The sequence below is a fragment of the Astatotilapia calliptera genome, chromosome 7 (assembly GCF_900246225.1).
Source record: "Astatotilapia calliptera chromosome 7, fAstCal1.2, whole genome shotgun sequence".
NCBI lineage: Eukaryota > Metazoa > Chordata > Actinopteri > Cichliformes > Cichlidae > Astatotilapia > Astatotilapia calliptera.
In genome coordinates this window covers 18,321,973-18,344,193 of record NC_039308.1, presented here as the reverse complement: position 1 = coordinate 18,344,193, position 22,221 = coordinate 18,321,973, and the positions used below count along the sequence as shown (strand labels likewise).

General features: G+C 41.4%; 1 protein-coding gene across 2 annotated transcripts in view; it reads left to right on the top strand.

The window, feature by feature from the left end:
- The first annotated feature begins 2,258 nt into the window (after positions 1-2,258).
- Positions 2,259-22,221, top strand: part of arhgap24 (Rho GTPase activating protein 24) — a 78,625-nt gene continuing 58,662 nt past the window's right edge. The window contains exons 1-2 of one of the 2 annotated variants that reach the window (XM_026173541.1): positions 2,259-2,744; positions 16,228-16,443. In XM_026173541.1, the coding sequence (XP_026029326.1) occupies positions 16,240-16,443 (204 nt within the window). In that variant the 5' untranslated portion in view covers positions 2,259-2,744; positions 16,228-16,239. Of the gene's footprint in view, positions 2,745-3,021; positions 3,211-16,227; positions 16,444-22,221 lie in introns of those variants that run through there. The other variant, XM_026173542.1, reaches the window with a different exon arrangement.

Genomic DNA, 22,221 nt, shown 5'->3' with positions numbered 1-22,221 from the left:
TTAGCAATTTGTGAGAAAATGCTTCTTAAAAATGGTGCTCTAGTGTCAACACTGATGTCAGCATTTTAACACGCTGCTGTTTATCAGTAAGAGTGGGTGCCCCCAACCTTGGTGTGTGCAGAAGCCCCACCCACCTGCTGTTCACACCTTGTGTTTTGTGAGGGATGGCCACTTCGAAGAAAGAGAGGGTGAGGGTAGTTAAAAGGGCTTCTTTCAGATAGCAACTGATAAATAAGACTTATTTTCACAACCGTGAGCCATGCAAAGCTACTCTAGCAGAATACAAAACTATAGATGTGAAGTTTAAAATGAGCAAAGTCGCCTTGACTTAGAAGTTTGACTAAAACCATCAGTAACAGTGATGATCACAACATGAACATCTGTAGAAAAAAATCACAGCGATGCAATTTACTTGACTTTAACTGGCTCTAAAAGTGTCAACTTCATTACAACCCAGAAAGGAAATATAAGTGAATTTCAACCTCTGGGGACTGAAATTTTATTACAAAGCATTTGCAGTTCTGTTGAGATATTTCACTCCAAAGTGAAGCAGAGGACAAGCTAATGTTCCCATAAGTGGAGCCTTGCGGCCCGGATGGCTAATGACCAGAGAATTATGATCACAATTTAATGATTGGTGCTAAACAGGTCGTGGATCTCTCTCTCTCTCTTGCCCACAGCCAGCTAAAAGATAATAAAGAAAGGCCTGAGCCTTCACTTGACCCTCTACTATGTCAGGAACCCAGCTGGGACCTTGCTTGTTGATATTATCTCCTCCACAGTTGTCAGCACTTCATTTAAAGTTCTCCGTCACCTCACTCAACCAGCTCCTCCGCAGGACTGCACCACCACAACAGGTCAAATTTGCCCGCATCTTATTACCTGTGAGTTTGCAAACAAACTCATCATCATGCAGATGATTTGATTTTGAGGAAGTAATTATTGTGGGCACACCAGCTACCTCCTACACAGACTGGAATTTGCGTCTCTCCGTTGGTAATGAGCACCTTTTGCAGGCTCAGGGGATAAATTGGGAATTCATAAATGCTGGTCCTGTGGTGATAACAAATAATGTAGTTTGCATGACCAGTTCTGTAAATTATGCATTTGAGCTTGAAATTTTTTTTTTCTTTCAAATGCAAAAAATTAATCTATTCCTTTACTGACATTGTGCTATTATGCTATGGGGTATGAAATAGCCAGTGCATATTTTTTTTTATCACCAATTTTAAATTAAATGTTTGATATTTATTGATTCATTCAGTCATCACATATTGCACAGACCATGCAAACAAATCATTTAAGTACGGAAGCTATTTTACAAATAGTGATACAAATGGTAAGCTCATTGAAGATAGCCTTCCCTCCAAGTAGAAAAAAGTAAATAACATAAACAAACAGATGAGCAGCAATATTTGTTCATGTAACCAAAAGTGGCTTAGTGTGATCATAACCAGCCTTGTTAGCAAGCCGTGTTGCTCTTTATTGTAAAATATGCTGAATAAGAAGCATAATGATGGGAAATTACCACACAACTCAGACGTTCTGCCTGCAGGAGCACAGATACAGTGATTCAGACTGTGACAGCTCATGCGATCTCATCCCAGGCACTACTTTATTTGTAAATTACAGAATGAAAAACGCCTCCTCACCAGAATTAGCTAATGCAGCACTATGAATTTAGGAAAAAAAAAACATCAACAACTTTTTGACCACCCCCCAAAAAAGCAACACTTTCCAGGGGCTATGTATACAGCTGGGCTGGGACCAAAGTGAGGACAGAGTGACTGAATAAATGTTTGCTGAGCTGCCTGCACGCAGTCGTTTGTACATGTCATGTTGAAGACCCCGTAAAACTCTGGGTGTGTATGCACGCTGGATTAGTCACAGATGGTGTGTGGAAAAGTCGAGATTTTTTCTGTTTATTCTGCATTATAAGCCTGCTGTGGGAAATTTCCTGGCTGTTGAAATTTTAAGATGAGCAGCACAAGTTTCAAAACTGCTGGTTACTTTGCTCTGTATGCTGAAATAAAAGAGAAAGTCAACTGAGGCACTGCTCAGTCGGAGCTCTCCCTCGTTCTTTGAGACTTCCTCAAACATGATTTCTCTCTGTGTATCACACACACACACACACACACACACACACACACACACACACACACACACACACACACACACACACACACACACACACACACCACACACTCCTCCCCTCCCTGCCTCCTCCTCCTCCACCTCTCTGTACCAACACACACTGCTGTCTTACACCGAGCGTGAGCGCCTCAGCAGCCGGGATGACTGGAGGAGCTGGGACTGCAGATACTGCGGTGCTGAGAAAGACGGCGTGAGCGCGTTTGTGTGCGTGTGCACGTGCCTGGGCGGACTCCAGCTGTAATGGTGCCCCGTGTGTGTGTGACTGTGCTGACCGCAACAGTCATCCTGTCCAACAGCGGAGACTTTCTCAGCGTGCAGATGGTGTGAGCAGTCAGGGGAAAAGTTTCTAACAGCTCGACTGAGTCTCGGCTAACTCAATCCACACTGCACACACACTCATACATTGTGCCAGTCCAGGAGGGGAGCAACAACAACAGCAGCAGCAGCTGAGCATGAGGACAACTTGAGCTTGTGTGTGAGCGGGATTTGTCTTGTAGTTGATTGATTGACCTGTCGCTGAAGAGGATACGGTGTCTGGGCATCACCACACATCCGAGCTGTGAGATTCAACAGGGCTGCTCGTTTGAAAGGTGAGTCCGTTCAGTAAATCTGTTGACTCTTTGTTATGATTATGAAAATGCTGTAAGCAAAACGGACACTTTGTTACTATTTATTTATATTTCAGTCATAACAGGCATTCTTCACCTTAGACTACAGCACAGTAAATATGGCATGTGGTTTTGCTTTGGCACATTTTTAAAGCGGCATCGCTGGGTTAATGGCTCATTAAAGTGATTTATTGTGTGAAGTAGTTACACCTGCGGTGACTGCCATGTTGAGCAACGGAAACGTCAAATGCACGACTTCTGAGCTGCTGTGAATCTGTGCATTAACGCGCAAAACTGTCTTTAAGCTGTAGTCTTTTTCCATTAGCTCCGTTATTGTCTAAAAGCTACACATGTGTGGCTGAAATATGAAATTAGGAGCATGTGTGGCAATTGTTGTTGGAAGGCCGGGAAGCATTAAACTTCAGCATTAAACTTTCGGGAAAAATTAGTAAGTGTCAGGTTTTGTTATGCCGTACAGTTAAACCAATAGAATAATCTTTAAAATGGTAAGACTGTTGCTTATGACCTCAGTTCTGAGTACTTTTGACTGTAGCACGTAGAAGTTTGTCTATCTGTGGATGGATTTGATTTATGGTAAAAACACATCTTACATGTTTGCCTGATTTCAAAGATTGATGTGGTTTTACATTATTGAGTGAAGTGTGCCAGGAGTACAGGGACAAAGGGGAGTAGGGTCTGCATTCCCATACACATTTTAAGCCCTTGTCCCACATTAGTTTTCATTTTTGTATAATTAACTTCTCATATGAAAATAACCAATTGTTATATTTCTTTTTATCCTAAATCCTATATTCTTTTCAAATATTCTGGACCAAGAACACCTTGGCATCTTGGCTGGTACGATTTGATCACAAGATAGTCAGTACTGTTTGGAAACATTTTTGAACTGGTGTGTGTGTGTGTGTGTGTGTGTGTGTGTGTGTGTGTGTGTGTGTGTGTGTGTGTGTGTGTGTGTGTGTGTGAGAGAGAGAGAGAGAGAGAGAATGTCACTCATTCCAGCTTACTAAAATGGAAAAAGTAGTCAACAAAGAGAGGAACGTGGTGGAGAAAAGAAAGAGTTAAAGGGATCATGGCAGAACATCGGTAAAACAGAAGTGTGAATGGAAAAGAAATACATGAGAGCAAACCAGTAGAAGGAAGGATGATGACTCCCGTGTGTCAGGAATGGCTACAGCTCACAAGCTGTGCTGCTGGAAAGCTCAGGGATCAGGTTCCCCGTGTCAGCTGCTGTGCGGGACTGTTCCCAGGTCTAGCCATGTAATGTCTGTTTACTGAAGAGGGTGTGGGGACCAGAAGGACTGAACTGCAGCAAATCTAGAGTTCAGATTGGAAGTCCTATAGCTAAAGGTGTTTTTTGTTTGTTTGTTTTTGTTTAATTTTCTTCATGTTTTGGAAAAAAAAGATTAAATCAAGTAGACACGGCTAATCTTTATATTCAAACTGACAATTTGCTATTTTTGTTTTGTTGCCAGGCACAGCATCTTGTGTGACATTTATGGAGGTTATAATGCAGAGTCAGCATAAACTCCTTCCAGCAAACATCACTAGTGAAAATGACTGTGGTCACTGGGCGCTGTTTTCACTTTGCCCCTCTCACCTGGCAGCGTATGATCTTGCATGGCGTCCTTTTTTTCCCCATCAGGAAAATATCCTCTTCATATACTGTAGAGACAGCCAAATTAACAGTATTGTCATTCAGTTGTCACAGTGTCAAAAACGTGTGAGATGAGTCAGGGGTCAATGTGAAGTCTTCACCTTCATCTCTCCACATGGTTGCTGCTCTGTTCCCAGACATACTGTGACACATGGCATGGAGGGAAACGAGTGTGTGTGTATGTATGTGTGTGGGTGGGTGGGGGGTATGCTAATGAAATGAGTGTATCATACCACAAAGCCAGCATAGTGGAGAACGAGGGGCACACATCGTGTCTAAACTGTTGTGTAGACAAAACAGATGCTGACTCGTCACACTGATTCATAAAATAAAGCCAGTTTATTGGGAACTCCAAGAAATTCCTCTTCAAGAACTGACCCTTAGTGTTTGTGATATATTACACTGCTCACCTCGCCTCCTTGCTTCTCGTCTCGCTTCCATCCATCCATCCATCTTTCTGCATGACTCACAATGACTTGTGTGGGTAGTAAGCAATCATTGATGTTTCTTACCCTATAATGAAAGACAGCTCCTCAGATCCTGAACTCCCTGTAACCCCGTCCCACGTTAAATCACCGTAGGCCTAAATTGTGTGAGTGTTGGATGGAGCAATGGATTATTATCCTTATTTATTTTTTTCACATGTGTGCGAGTACTTCCATCTGTGACTGCTCTGAAGCCCTTCCTCTTTCACATCCTTTCCGGTGATTAGCACAGCAACAGCGCAGCAAGCAGCATGCCGTCCTCTCACCTCTGTGACTTTATAACAGAAGTCTAATAGAAACAGACTGCTCTCGAGGTAGCAGCTTTGGCAGCCGAGGGTTATATTTGTCTTTAACACATGCTGGTCACAGAGGCCCTCTGCGTTTCAAGAGAGGGGGTGAGGGTGGTTAGAGATATTTAAAGAGTTGATGGCACTGACTGGTAATGCAAGTTCATGTTTCATCTTGCGTGTTTTGTGGTCTTTTGTGCTGTTAGCACAGTTAGTACATATTCATGTGAACAAAAAAATCTAAATGTAGCTTCATGGCACACAGTCTGTCAGTTCAGGGTGGAGTCACTCACCTGTCAATCATGGTGAAGACAGAGAAAGGGAGATGAGCCATTGCTGCTTTATATTTTTGTTCTTGGACTACTGATTTACATGACCCAAGGAAAGTTGGCTCTGGTTTTACTGGCAAGCACCAGGTTCAAAGTAGGTTACAGCTGCTGAAAATGCAGAACTGAGGACTGGTGACAGACTGATGGTAATGGCAGTGCTTGCTGCAATGTGCAATGACACCAATGAAGAATTTATCTCTTCTGTTTATCAGTGAATCATTAATACTTCAAGCTGGGGAATATTTACTTAGCTGAGACTGTCAGTGACCTTTTATATCATAGGTGTCAAACTCTGGCCCACGGGCCAGATTTGGCCCGCAGCGTAATTACATTTGGCCATACCAAATTACTATTAGAGCTGGCCTACTGGTATTATACAGCTAATATATATATTGTTTAGTATTAAGCTTTGCTTGTTCCATATTCAGTCCATATAAGAAAAGATTCATTCTTATATCTGGAGGAAGGTTTTTTTTTCCAATAAATATCAATGTTAGCCCACGATTTTGTTCCAGTTTTCAATTTTGGCCCACTTTGTATTTGAGTCTGTTTTATATGAACAAATAAGTCACAACAGGTTTTGAAAGGTTTTGAAAAATGTGATTTTCTTAGAAACCTGAGGAGCTTATTATTTCTATTATTATTTGTCTTGTCATTTAATTCATAGAAAATGTCTTTTTTTTGTGAAATGTCTATAGGTGACAGTGAAAAACAGGACCCTTGATATGTTTGTACTAGTTTATCTTTTTCTTAATACTTTGTAGTATCAATGGCAGTGGGGGAAATCTTCATCAATAGTTCAGATCTATGCACATTTTCCAAAACCTTCCGGTGGACCGGTTTGTAGTCTGTGCTGGGCCGCTTCTGGGCCCTGGGCATTATGCTTGAGACGCCTATTTTAAAAACTAAGCCCTGCACATGACGAGCACAAGTACAGAAGCAGGACGAGTTCTAGATGTAGGGTTAGCTGGGTTTGGATGCTTGACTACACAGGAACTGTCCCTTATGTGTCCTGCAACAACTAAAGCTTGACTGCAAAAGTACATGGTTGGTAATTTGCCTGATATCACTGCACAGATTTCAGTGTTAGTAGATGTGCTTAAACATTAACATTTCATCCTCATGCTTTGTGGCAGCCGCAGAGTGGGAAAGTCAGTAGTTCTAACTTTGTTGAATCCAATTACCTCTCAGCAGTGCTCTGGGCTGCTGTTGTGACCAGTCACTTCCTGTGGTGGCCCATGTGGCAGAATTTTCTGCCAAGACCAAAAAGTTCAACCATTTATGCAATTATCTCTATAGTTCCAATAAGCAGAGGGTGGAATATCCTTGTTTTCTACAGCCCAAATATATCTTTTGCTAGCTCTTTTGTAGTCTTTATCTGCAAGAAAAGCAGAACTTTAATTTCCCAAAGGAAGAGCCACACAGTGCAGCAAGGCCTCAATCTTCCTTTCTTCCAAACTAGTTCAGTTCAAATAAAGACATGTCAAACAGCAGCTAAGGCTTTTTTGTGTGCTCTTAGCTTCAGTAGTTTCCCATATGGGGAACAAACAGTGTGTGTAAGCAGTGAAAACTAGCAACCTCCTGATGCTGTGAGACCAGTCCTGTGTAGACAGGAAGGTCTCTGGTGTCACATTTCAGAGACTTTACAGCCTTGGTCACCTTCCTTTCGACCTCTTAGATATCTTTATTTCATAGCGCATGGCTATACTGTTATCCAACATATGGTACATATGACATCACTTAAAACTTGGCCAGCTAATGTGTAAAAGTTGCCATAACTTTATTTATGGCTGTATATGTTGAAGCCTTAGCGGCAAGCTAAACATAGAGCCCCTTTTTGTTTTTATCACATGGTTATGTACTATGAAACAATGCTTTATTGTACCACTTGGTACCTTTCTGCCTGCTTCAGAAAATAGCTGTCATCACTTATGATACATCTGCTGCCTGTATTTTTATTATTTCATTGACAGATGTATATTTTTAAATCAACAAAGTCCATGAAGCTGATGCAACCTGGCTCAGTTTCCCCATGGACAAAGACTGCCTATTAATACGTCTGTGCTCAATAAGGGACCAGCACTGATGGTGTTTTGAAAGACTTCTTCTCACTTCAACACAGAGAAATCAGTCTCTGCTTTTTTTTCTGCTTGAGTTGTGTGCTCTCAGTTCATTCATTTTTATCGGACTGCCTGAGAACCACAGATATGTTGCACCCTGCTAAGAAATTATAGTGCATGCTGCACAACCTTAGAAGGACAGCACGAAGATATCTACAACTCAGCACTCTGAGTGTGCGGGTGTGTCTGTGTGTGTGTGCATGCGTGTGAAATATATACAAAGCTGATGTTTACAGTGAAGGTCAGGGTGTTTTTTCTTCATCATGGGCAAAGTTCTCAGGCATGTTATGAGAAAATTCTAGCATCGTGTTAAGTACAAGGCACCTTGAATGTTCCCTGTTGGATGAAACAGAAGTAATGTTAGCAATGAAATACAATCTAGTAGGCATGACAGATGGTAGTTTGGATTAAAGCCTCACTGATATATTGTTTGACCATAATTAGCTGTTGAAACTGAAAAATTGACATACATCTAGTAGATACTAGAATGAATATATATATATATATACAGGGAGTGCAGAATTATTAGGCAAGTTGTATTTTTGAGGAATAATTTTAATATTGAACAACAACCATGTTCTCAATGAACCCAAAAAACTCATTAATATCAAAGCTGAATGTTTTTGGAAGTAGTTTTTAGTTTGTTTTTAGTTTTAGCTATTTTAGGGGGATATCTGTGTGTGCAGGTGACTATTACTGTGCATAATTATTAGGCAACTTAACAAAAAACAAATATATACCCATTTCAATTATTTATTTTTACCAGTGAAACCAATATAACATCTCCACATTCACAAATATACATTTCTGACATTCAAAAACAAAACAAAAACAAATCAGCGACCAATATAGCCACCTTTCTTTGCAAGGACACTCAAAAGCCTGCCATCCATGGATTCTGTCAGTGTTGTGATCTGTTCACCATCAACATTGCGTGCAGCAGCAACCACAGCCTCCCAGACACTGTTCAGAGAGGTGTACTGTTTTCCCTCCTTGTAAATCTCACATTTGATGATGGACCACAGGTTCTCAATGGGGTTCAGATCAGGTGAACAAGGTGGCCATGTCATTAGTTTTTCTTCTTTTATACCCTTTCTTGCCAGCCACGCTGTGGAGTACTTGGACGCGTGTGATGGAGCATTGTCCTGCATGAAAATCATGTTTTTCTTGAAGGATGCAGACTTCTTCCTGTACCACTGCTTGAAGAAGGTGTCTTCCAGAAACTGGCAGTAGGACTGGGAGTTGAGCTTGACTCCATCCTCAACCCAAAAGGCCCCACAAGCTCATCTTTGATGATACCAGCCCAAACCAGTACTCCACCTCCACCTTGCTGGCGTCTGAGTCGGACTGGAGCTCTCTGCCCTTTACCAATCCAGCCACGGGCCCATCCATCTGGCCCATCAAGACTCACTCTCATTTCATCAGTCCATAAAACCTTAGAAAAACCAGTCTTGAGATATTTCTTGGCCCAGTCTTGACGTTTCAGCTTGTGTGTCTTGTTCAGTGGTGGTCGTCTTTCAGCCTTTCTTACCTTGGCCATGTCTCTGAGTATTGCACACCTTGTGCTTTTGGGCACTCCAGTGATGTTGCAGCTCTGAAATATAGCCAAACTGGTGGCAAGTGGCATCTTGGCAGCTGCACGCTTGACTTCTCTCAGTTCATGGGCAGTTATTTTGCGCCTTGGTTTTTCCACACGCTTCTTGTGACCCTGTTGACTATTTTGAATGAAACGCTTGATTGTTCGATGATCACGCTTCAGAAGCTTTGCAATTTTGAGACTGCTGCATCCCTCTGCAAGATATCTCACTATTTTTTTTACTTTTCTGAGCCTGTCAAGTCCTTCTTTTGACCCATTTTGCCAAAGGAAAGGACGTTGCCTAATAATTATGCACACCTGATATAGGGTGTTGATGTCATTAGACCACACCCCTTCTCATTACAGAGATGCACATCACCTATTATGCTTAATTGGTAGTAGGCTTTCGAGCCTATACAGCTTGGAGTAAGACAACATGCATGAAGAGGATGATGTGGACAAAATACTCATTTGCCTAATAATTCTGCACTCCCTGTATATATATATATATATATATATACACACTCAACAAAAATATAAACGCAACACTTTTGTTTTTGCTCCCATTCCCCATGGGATGGACGTAGAGACCTAAAATTCATTCCAGATACACAATATAACCATCCCTCCCAAACAGTGGTCACAAATCAGTCCAAATGTGTGGTAGTGGGCACATCTGCTATATTGAGATAATCCATCCCACCTCACAGGTGTGCCACATCAGGATGCTGATCTGACATCATGAGTAGTGCACAGGTGTACCTCAGACTGCCCACAACAAAAGGCCACCCTGGAATGTGCAGTTTTGTCTCACAGCAAAATGCCACAGATGCCACAAGCAATGAGGGAGCGTGCAATTGGCATGCTGACAGCAGGAATGTCAACCAGATCTGTCGCCCGTGCATTGAATGTTCATTTCTCAACCATAAGCCGTCTCCACAGGCGTTTCAGAGAACATGGCAGCACATCCAACCGGCCTCACAACCGCAGACCTCGTGTAACCACACCAGCCCAGGACCTCCACATCCAGCAGGTTCACCTCCAAGATCGTCTGAGACCAGCCACCCAGACAGCTGCTGGAACAATTGGTTTGCACAACCAAACAATTTCCGCACAAACTGTCAGAAACCATCTCAGGGACGCTCAACTGCATGCCCGCCGTCCTCATCGGGGTCTTGACCTGACTCCAGCTCGTCGCCGTAACAGACTTGTGTGGGCAAATGCTCACATTCGATGGCGTCTGGCACGTTGGAGAGGTGTGCGCTTCACGGATGAATCATGGTTCACATTGTTCAGGGCAGATGGCAGCTGAGAATGTCCCAGTTCTTGCATGGCCAGCATACTCACCGGACATGTCACCCATTGAGCATGTTCGGGATGTGCTTGACCGGCGTATACGACAGCGTGTACCAGTTCCCACGAATATCCAACAACCTCGCACAGCCATTGAAGTGGAGTGGACCAACATTCCACAGGCCACAATTGACAATCTGATAGACTCCATGCGACGATGTGTTGCACTGCATGAGGCAAATGGTGGTCACACCAGATACTGACCGGTTCTGGGTCCCCAGACCCCCAATAGCGCAAAAACTGCACATTCCAGGGTGGCCTTTTGTTGTGGGCAGTCTGAGGTACACCTGTGCACTACTCATGATGTCAGATCAGCATCCTGATGTGGCACACCTGTGAGGTGGGATGGATTATCTCAATATGGCAGATGTGCCCACTACCATACATTTGGACTGATTTGTGACCACTGTTTGGGAGGGATGGTTATATTGTGTATCTGGAATGAATTTTAGGTCTCTATGTCCATCCCATGGAGAATGGGAGCAGTAACAAAAGTGTTGCGTTTATATTTTTGTTGAGTGTATGTATATATATATATATATATATATATATATAAAAACACCCAGCACGCCCATGCGGGCGGTTTATCCTTCAAGCTCGGGTCCTCTACCAGAGGCCTGGGAGCTTGAGGGTCCTGCGCAGTATCTTAGCTGTTCCCAGGACTGCGCTCTTCTGGACAGAGATCTCCGATGTTGTTCCCGGGATCTGCTGGAGCCACTCGCCTAGCTTGGGAGTCACCGCACCTAGTGCTCCGATTACCACGGGGACCACCGTTACCTTCACTCTCCACATCCTCTCGAGCTCTTCTCTGAGCCCTTGGTATTTCTCCAGCTTCTCGTGTTCCTTCTTCCTGATATTGCTGTCATTCGGAACCGCTACATCGATCACTACGGCCGTCTTCTTCTGTTTGTCTACCACCACTATGTCCGGTTGGTTAGCCACCACCATTTTGTCCGTCTGTATCTGGAAGTCCCACAGGATCTTAGCTCGGTCATTCTCCACCACCCTTGGGGGCATCTCCCATTTTGACCTCGGGACTTCCAGGTTATACTCGGCACAGATGTTCCTGTACACTATGCCGGCCACTTGGTTATGGCGTTCCATGTATGCCTTGCCTGCTATATATATATATATATATATATAGTTATATATATAACAACTACCTTCATTCTTCATGCCGTAGCTCCAACTAGGTGCTGCAGCTGTTCCAGGTTTGTCAGCTGCACAGCCATGATGATCCACCACATCCCAAAGGTGCTCTGTTGGATTGAGATCTGGTGATTTGGAGGTCATTTGACTGCAGTAGACTTATTTTCATGTTCAAGAAACCTGTTTGTGATGTTTTGAGCTTTGTGGTGTGCTATCGTGCTGGAAGCAACCATCACTGTGGTCATAAAAGGGACCGATATAGTCAGCAACAATACCCAGCTAGACTGTGGCGGCTGGATATCGTCTCTTTTTCAGAACGTTCTCTGTAAACCTTAAAGATGGTTGTGTGGGAAAATCCCAGTAGATCAGCAGTTTCAGAAATACTCCCAGCCCATCTCACAACAACAACCGTGCAGCATTCATAAAATTGCCTTTCTCTCCCATATGAAAGTTTGAACTTCAGCTATTTTTGACCTTCAGCTGATTTGACCATATGTACATGCCTAAATGCATTGACTTACTGCCACGCGATTGGCTGATGAGATAATTACATTAATAAGCAGCTGAACAGGTGAATCTGAGAAAGCAGCCAGTGAGTGCATGTGGCTTCTTTGTATTGTTTAGAATGATCTCAGCTCAGTCTGCAGCACATGCATAAGAGCAGCATCACAGCCGAGCAGATGGTGGTACACAGTCAAGAACGTGTCTTTGCACAGTGTTGCCAACTAGGTCAGAAATACACATTGCTGAAAAGCTCATAAACAATTGCTTTTTCTGGTTTTAAATGATAAATATTGCTTTGAAAATTAAATGCCAAATTCTATATCATGCTTGATCTGATCACCTTACTAAAAAACAAGGGTTCATGTCAACCTCTAACTTAAACAACATTGATTACATTACTGTCTTCATTTGAAATGGACTCTACCTGTACGGTTGTATGTAAAAGAAAGCACCTTAAAGTTTAAAGCAGACTGAATCTGAAAGCTTTCTTGTCTTCGTGTGTCACTAGTTTCCTCCCTTTCCTAACAGTGGGGTTATGCTGGGAGACCAAAAAGTCATTAATATTACTGTTCCAGTGTGCCGCTGTTTATTTTGAGACTGTGGCTCAAGGGACTGATACGCTGCTGCACACATGCATCTGTACACACAGGTGTTTTACTGGGACACAGTATACAGCTCTTGGAGGTGGTTTTCAAAATGCTGAATCGATATAACAGTGATGTGCTCTGAAGAGACTTTGCTGGTGCTTCATAAATATGCTTACAGCCACAACTATAAGCACGTACTGGGGAGGTGTCTTCCACAACGAATGGCTGGTTTGGAAAACGGGTCATTGAGCTTACCTTAGCACTTGTTTGGGTTGTTGTTGCTTGATGGCCACATAAACCATCCGCTGCTGTTATGACTTCTTATTTGTGATATGTATGCAAGCTTTTGAGGAAATGGTTGTCTGCTTCATTGGGTTTCTATCAATTAAAACTCAGGAATGTGATGTGCATAAGTGATAAAGCATCATGTGTTTCACTGCTTTTGAAAACTGCTAAATGAAGAACCTGATGATCATATACATATACTGTACTTTGTTCATCAGTTTATTGCTGTTCTTTTCTATTGAGTCTATTAGACTTGTTTATGTCACCCACAAATATGAATGTGCTTTTAGTGAGACCACAACAATTAAAATGAGTAACTTTGCAAAGGTCACCATTCATCATGCAGTTCCTGCATGGGCCGATAAAAACACTAACTTTTCTTCTGCTTCTATTCCATTTGTCAGGTAATTTATAGATTTAGTAATGGCTATGCATTTGTACGGCAATTTATTACCCCTGGACTGGGCCACAGTGTAATGTAAATCTAAATGGTATTTCTACTGTCAGCCAGATCCAAGATATTCACATTAAGAAAGGGCTGAGTTATTTACAGTTTCAATTCAAAGTTTTACCATTGGTTGGTCCCAGCAGTGCTGTTAGCTGTGCCCCATGCAGGAGGCATAAAAATGTGGGGCTATGGCTTCATACTCCTAATACAGCAGGTGACTCTATGAGCATATCAGTGAATCTGGAGTGACTTTTGATATTACTGGTTTTTCTGTTTATTTGTGTGCTTGCAGACTGGCCAACATGATGACGAATAAATGCATGCAGGGAAACAGAGATTATTCCCACCAATATTAGTGTTAGATGAGCCCACACCATCATTTTTCTCTGAATGAACTGATCTCTTTGTTGACAGAAAAGCCCTACTCATGCTTTCCATGTATTCATCTAGCATGAAAGTGGAACAAAGACGAACTTGAGATGGATAAAAGATAATAAGTAGGTTGTAGTCACCGCACTGCAATGGGAAAACAGCTATTTTCTTCGAGGAGTGCAAAGGCGCGAGTATGCTCGTGCATGAACGTGCACTGGTGACATTCTTACCTGGACCGAACCAGAGAGAGTTTTGAATTCGCCAGCAGCCTGGCTGCACTTGCTCCACTGCTGCCTGGAAAACTGCAGAGCTGCTTCTGGTCCACATCTGGTCCACATCTGGTCCATGTGGGATGGTTGGACATTCACCAAGCCAAGCACAACCAGAGCCACTGATAACATGGCAGTGCTTATAGCTGACAGCAGCAGTCTTAGCATATGTCAATGATGATGCAGGTGTGTATATTTATAGTAGTTATAGGGTACATTAATATGCAGACTGCACTGACCTGTATTACACAGATGTACAAATCAATATATTTTGATAAATAAAATTTGCTTCTGAGGACTTCAGGTGGGCTATTTATCTTTTTGTTTCCCAGACATGTTTGCAAACATGAAATCTGATTTAAGCTTGCACGTAACATTTTTGAGATACACATCATTGATGTTTGACGTGAATGATGTGTATCTCAATATAATGTATCAACACTATGGCTAGAAGTTTCCAAAAATTGTTTTAATGTGTTTATTCTGGACAAAAACAAGAGAAGACGATCTCAGGATCTCTCCAAAGCATATTTCTGTCAATTTAGCTCAAAATAAATCCACAAACATGTTTGAGGCACTTGCTTTTGCGCATGCACTGCACACCCGTCTCTCTTTGCAAGAACAAACAGTAGCGGGTCATCATCCTCTGATTCAATTTTTCCTGGTGTCGGTTTTCCAATACTTTTATACCTTGGTGACATCACTCAGATTTGGTGGGAAAATGTCAAGATGAGAATGTAAAAAGTGCAATTTCAGTGACATTCTGGCACTCATTAGTTGATGTGCTTTCAGCATGTTATCCACAAGCTCAGCAAGATTCTCTGCTCTGATATTGCCAAGACAATTCTGTGCACAAATGTTTCCCATTGCTGCTGATTCAGATGGCTTTAGCATTAGTTCACAGATTTCAGGACCAACAAAAACACCTTCTTTCTCTTTGGCTGCATTTTGTGGACTTATTTTTTAAAGGCTAAAATGCATCACTGTTTCTGCCCAGTCATTCTAGCCGTCCAATTCTGGGAAAATCATAACTTTTAAAAAAATGGGATGAAAGAGATGAAAATGGTTTGTTAACGCACAGGTGAAAGTATACCAGCAGCAAAATGCTTGTGACCAGTTTGATCTTTTAGGTACCGCTAACTACATTTTTTCATTTGCCTATCTTTTAACATATTGTAATCTTGTTGACTTGTTGTTGTCTAAATAAATCACAAAAATGAGAATTGTACACAAACCTTTGACTTTGTACAAAGTGATTTTAATTGCCTAGCTGCACCTTAATAAAAAGTCTAAAGCCATGTCAGCAGGTCTGTAAGCCTTCAGTTTTTGAACACCAACAGCGAAATGCTAATGCGGTTATTATGACAAACCATTTACCGTTTTTTTTTTTTATCATCTTAGTTTAGCTTGCTACCAATGCTAGTCAATAAGCACTAAATGGCCGAAAGTATTCTCTATTTAAACCTACTTAAAGTGAAGTGCTTCACATTATAAATAAGGTTCAACAACTCAAATTGTACAAATGGATCAAACTAAAATAAAAGCAAGCCTCCACATGTAGGTCTGTGGTCAGGTCAGTTCACTGTTATAGAGAGGCATCTGGCTATGAAGACCTTTAAAAGGCATCAGCAAAATGGCAATGCATCTTGCCAATTGCAACTTCAAGAGATTGAGGCACTAAACGTAGGAGAGATAAAATATAAAACTGGGACAAGATCAGACCTAGCAGGCCAACATGTGTAGGTGGGTGACACACTGAATAAGATAAAAGAGATTTGAGGTTTGGTCTGTGGACACTCAACTCTGTCTGAGTGCCTTAAGCTTCACATCCAGCAATGCAGAGGTCTGTACGATAAGCTTATAGGTTAATATAAATCACAACCCCCCCCCGACAAAATATATTAAAACTTCCATATCCTTCTAATGATGATTGACATCTTGCAAAAATACTGGTGCTGTTTGGTTTGTGTCGAACTTGCAGCTTCTGTGAGTTTAATCAATCTGGAACTGTTTTGCTTGTTTGCAGGTTGGAGTAGCTATGATGGATGACCAGTGTGTGTCTCATGGCAGTCCTCATCGCAGCGGAGGTCATGTCAGTACTGAGGGTCAAAAGTTGAATGTCATCAGGTGTGGGTGGCTCCGGAAGCAAGGAGGTTTTGTCAAAACGTGGCACAGTCGCTGGTTTGTGCTGAAAGGGGATCAGCTCTACTATTACAAAGATGAGGAGGAGACTAAAGCTCTGGTAAGACTGTGAATGTACTAGAAGATGAACTAACATAAAAATTGTGGCATGCACCCACACATATGCAGATGATAGTTCTCACTGTATGATGATTGAGGTTTTTTTTGGATCAGACAGCTCTTTGGCTTATGACCAGACTGTATGTAAAAGATGGGTGTAGCATCTGTGAAGTTTGTTTTATGGGCTCTGAAACCTTAACCTATGCACCTAGGGTCATAAGTCATTAGCTACTGTAAGCATGGTTTGTTAGCAAGGTGCGTTCCTACAGTCATATGAAAAATGTGAGTTTTTCACAAGACTCTATGCAGTCCTGTGAAAAACTAAAAAGTAATACTTTTCTATATGACTATCAGTCTCCCACATCATTGTGGAGGAATTTTCGCCCACTCTTATTTACTCTAATTTACAGCATCGCTTCAGTTCTTTGAAGTTTGCAGACATTTGTTTATACACAACACTCTTATGGTTCCACCACAGCATTTCAATCAGGTTGAGCTCTGGACTTTGACTGTGTCATTGCAGCACTTTAATTATTTTATTTTTCAGCCATTCTATTGCAGACTTGATGCTGTGCTTGCATGTGCTCGATCCAGTTTTAGCAAAGCTTTAGCTATCAGACAGATGGCCTCACATGTGACTCTGGTACACAGAGGATGGTCAATTCAGTGACTGCAAGGTACCCAGGTCCTGTGGCTGCATGCCCAAATCATCACCAATCTACCGCCACGCTTGATAGTTAGTTGAGGTGTTTGTGCTAATATGCTGTTTGGTTTTCACTAAACGTGGCACTGAGTTATATGACCAGACATCTTTGGTTTGTTCCGTCCACAGAGGTTGTTGCAGAGGTTTTGTGATTTGTTCAGATCCAACTTTGCAAACATAAGCTACAGTATACTCCCATGTTCTTTTTACAGAAGAAAAAGCTTTCTCTTAGCAGCACTTCCAAATAAGGCCTACTTGGTCAGTTTTCTTCTAATTGTACTATTATGGTGTTTAACATTTAACACACTAACTGAGGCCTATAGTCTGAGATGTAGCTATTGGGTTTTCTCTCAGCTTTGCAAGGGTTTGACCTTGGAGTGAATGTTCAGGGACAATCCACATCCAAGATTGGCAGCTGTCTTGAATGTTTTCTACTTGTGATGAGTCTTTGGATGGACTTTAAATTATTTGGAAATGGTCGTATAGTCCTTCCCAGATTGATGGGCAGCAACAGTTGTTTCTCTAAGATTACTGCCGATGCCTTTTCTCCTTGCCACAACTTAAAGCTCCAGACCAGCAAACTGTCAAACATTCTGTTTTATAGCAGTGGTTACATTTCATGATCAAAAGATCAAGTGCATTTGATTAGCAGCACCTGGCTGTTACTTACCTTCTTGACACCAATAGAAGCAGTTTTGTTTTTTGTTTAACAGGACTGCATAAAGTCTTGTGAAAAAGGAAGCGTATGGGTGTTTCACACAGATGGATACATGCTGATAGTTCCTAAGTAAGATACAAATACAATAAAAGCATTTACTCAAAGCAGCTTGCAACTGCCACTAATGATAATTCTAAGCCTCGGTGAAATTGAAGCCAACCCTCTAGAGCCGTCACAAGTGGTGATATTACTTTTCTTACTCAATCTAATGGGCCAGCCTCAATATAAAATGATGGCTGGCATACAGTGCGTCGCTATGAAGTCAGCCATTCAACAGTGGGAAATGTGCTGGAGATGTTTTGCTCACTTTAACATTACGATCAGATATGAATCTAAATATGTACTCTAAGCCCTGCTGTGGTGAAGTGTCTGTTTGTGCTTTCTGTATTTGCTGTATTTACTCACAGCACCACCATATTTCTTGTAGATACATGCTACAGTATAGCCAGGTGAGATGATAACATCGAGCTATGGTTCAAATGAGGTTGTTTTGACTCTCAAACCAAACTGTTTTCAGTTTGTCTTTATGGAAACACACACACACACACACACACACACACACACACACACACACACACACACACACACACACACACACACACAAATGGCTATCCTGAAATGAGAAGAGACAATGAGTAACACGAGTTTTATGGCTATCTCTAACATTACTGTAACAAGGAACTCCCTCTCACTTAGCATGTGCAGACTGGAAAAAGAAGCTGCCAAAATACAGTGAAAGAGAGCGAACATTGATTCCACAAGTTGAGTTCATTAAGAAACTTGTTTAATTTCTTGAATTTGATGAAAGAGTCAATAGTCTTTTCTTGGTTGTCAAATACAATGATGCTGGATAGCAACTTGTTATTAAATACTAGTTCATAAATACTCTAAGAGTGTGTTTTATGAGTAGCTTGTCACGTCATATTCCTATCATGCCTTTAATCTTTATATCAGTTAGCAGATGTTTCGTGTTTTGTTTTTTTCCTCTTTGCAGTTATTTTACACCAGAGCTTACTCCTATTTGGCAAATACACAAAAGACCACATCCTTTTGTAATATTTATTCCTACCAAACAATATCTCCTTTTTTTCCTGTGGAAACTTGATCACTTGTGCACAATTGAAATCTTTATTCTGCTCATCTACCCACACTTCTTTGCCTGGCCAATTTTCCAGGAAACTGAGCCTCAGCCAAACCCAAGAAACAGCAGCAGCAGAAGTCTCTAAAGGTTAAAGCTCCAGACCTGAAGGTGGGCCACAGGCCAGATACAGGGGGAGGAGAGATTTTCTTTCTTTTTTTCTGGGAAGGCCAGGTTTTGAAGCTGTGTCAAAAAAAAAAGAGAGAAAACAGTTTTCCTGAAACAACTTGATAATTATATTTATCATCATGTTCTCAGAGAACTTATTTGTAATGTCCCTACAACTCCATCTACCTGTGGAATACTCTTCTTTGGTTAGCAACTTTCCATTCTTGCCCTACTTCTAAAGCTGTAATAAATTTCAGCTACTTTTTTTTTTTTGCAGAGAATGGGAAATTTCTAGTGAAACTAGGTCAGGTACAGAGGAGTGTGCTCAAAGTCCTCAAATCTCCATGACCTCCAAAGCAGAGAAGCATGTAAGAGCACAAACAGAACACTCCAAAAAGACAGCGTACCGAACAGAATACAAGATAACCAGTGTAGCGTTTCCAACATCCCAAAAAGGAGGAATACCAGCGGGACAGAGAGGAGACAGAAAATTGTCAGAAACAGGTTTGGTTTTGCTTTTTGTGCCTCGAACGCTGATGTTTAAGATCAGGGCAAAAACACAAACACACAAGGTGCACTAAGATCCTCCACTTTACTTAGACTATATGCGGTGGAGTAATATCTACCCACGCTAACCTATTAGCCACATCCAACAGAGACGCAACTGATTAATTCTCTGACATGCTGTGATCTCTCCATTACCCATCACATTAGCCTAATTGCTGCTACCTCAGAGGACACATGAACATGTGCTACTTTCTGTTGGCTAACAATTTGTTGAACGATTAGACAGGAAAATATTACATACAAATTACATATTTAACTAGCTTCTCGCACAAACTGAATCTACATTTTATGAAAACAAAAAGCATTCATTATCCTATTCACATATAAATATAAAGTCTCACAATAAATGAATTTAAAGTACACACAGTTTAAAAAAAAGGCGGGGGGACAAGTTTGGAAAATAGCAGCATTTAGACACAATGGACTGACTGCTTTATCTTTACTTACAGTGGACACAATGCGCTAGCACTGCACTCTTAAGCAGTAAATATTAGTTGCTAATATTATGAAGAATTATGGGGAGGTTTTAACACGGAGACTTACCAGAAAAGTTGGCAAGTGATTGCTTGTAATTATGTAACTAATCACAGTATGACTTTTCTGTCTATCTTAGGCAGAGTGCTAGGTTTCAGTGTCTATTTTTGATACTGAAAGCCTAACAGTATTTATGATTAGTGCCTCTAATCCTGTTGTTACTCTAACCAAACAGCTCGAGTTGTCATATCAGTCCTTAATCCTGCAAGAACATTGGGGGGGGTTTGGCTCTTGGGACCACTAGAGTCAAGTTAGAACCATAATGCCACCAGTTAAACTAGCATTACCTGACTGGTTGTAAGTCGTAGCTGGCTGTTGCTGGCAGTAACCATGAAAATGACTGCTAAACTCCTAGTCACACTGTCGAGCGGTCAGTGACGCTGGGGGGAAAAAATGTGTAATACCCAACCGGTTGGCAAGCGGTTGCTGGAGGTTGTTTGCTGTTGCTACGTGAAACTGGTAGCAAAGAGGTAAACTATGCTGCACCAAAAACCTCCTTGAGATGGCTTTGGCGGCTAGCAGATTGCCATGGTAACCCTTACTTTGCTGACTTGTCTCCAAATACTCACTAGCTACTCACTAAGTGGTAGTGAAACTGTGAGAACAATTTGCCTTCAAAGTAAAAATCTGTACTCTTTGAAACAGGTTGGTTTCAGTGGTAAAGCACAACTTTTACTTTGGAAGTGAAGATTCCCCGATTCGGGTTTAAGTCGCTCTCTTCATAGCTTCTCTGCTGCTCTGCAAGCACCTGTCTTTGCAGCCAACTCGGTGTCCGCCATGCAACCTGTTTTTGCAGATCTCGATGGAGTAGTTGGGTCTTTTGAGATTCAATTCTGAAAGTCAAAGCTTAAATAGCTAAACTTGGAATAATCTTTTCAATTATGAAGTCAGAAAGCTGTAGAAAAAACATCAAGTAATAAATAAAAAAAACAAAAAAATGGGATTTCCTCAGAATGGCTGTAACATGTCGTCATGTGTGATGCACTAGGACTTTATACCTGACATACCATTGTTTTGTTTTCATGCAGTGAACATTTTATAACATTTGTTTGATTTCCAATACTGCAACTCATAAGAATTCTGATGTTTTTAGATACTGTAACATTATCTGAAAAATTACTGCTGATGTAGGCAAACATGTTGATGCTATACAGTTAGGCCGAACCTCTCTGAGTAACAGGAGGAATCCGAAGAATGGGCGTCAGATGGAGGTGAAGGGTCACGGAAAAGCATGGGTACAGGGTACAGCACGTGTAGGATTAGTGTCGATATGCCATCTGCCTGCACTTACTCGTCTATGAAGGAATACACACGCACAAGCCCGCATGTACACACTCGCATTCTTAGATGCACACATACATTACTCGGATTTCATCTGGCTGAGCCATAAACAAAGACGCTATTCATGCGGTGGGTGAGATTGTATGGTTATTGTAATTCAAACCACTCAGCCTTGTATCTATATGCCAGGGATGTAAGGAAAGTAGCATTGTGAATGAATGAGAGAATTGTGAATTAATACGTTGAAATGATTTAATGTTTTAAGAAATGAAAGACATTAAAATTTCATAAGTTTATTATGATTTTAGCTGCTGCACGTCTTACAAGTTAGTTAATATTCATAGCATGTAGGGGGCACTTCTGGAGGCAGACGAAATGAGAAGTAGCTGGATTTAATAAGAAATTGCATCATATCAATAATGCAGCAGTGCAGTTGTGTACTAAAAGTCCTTTTGTTTTCCCTGCTTAAGCTGAAAACCATTTGACCTTTGCATTTAACTGGAGTAAATAAAACGCCACTGCAGTTCAGTAATTTTTCATTCTGCAACACTGTGTTACTGCTGATTTGATGACAATAGTAACTCTGTAGCCCTCGTTTGACATTGACAAAGATGTTTTTGAGGCATCACAAAGTAATAAAAGCTTTTTATAGCAGGCAGTGTTCCAGCCAGTCACGTCAGAACCAGAGGAGATCTGATTTGCATTATATTTGAATGTATGAGGCATGTGA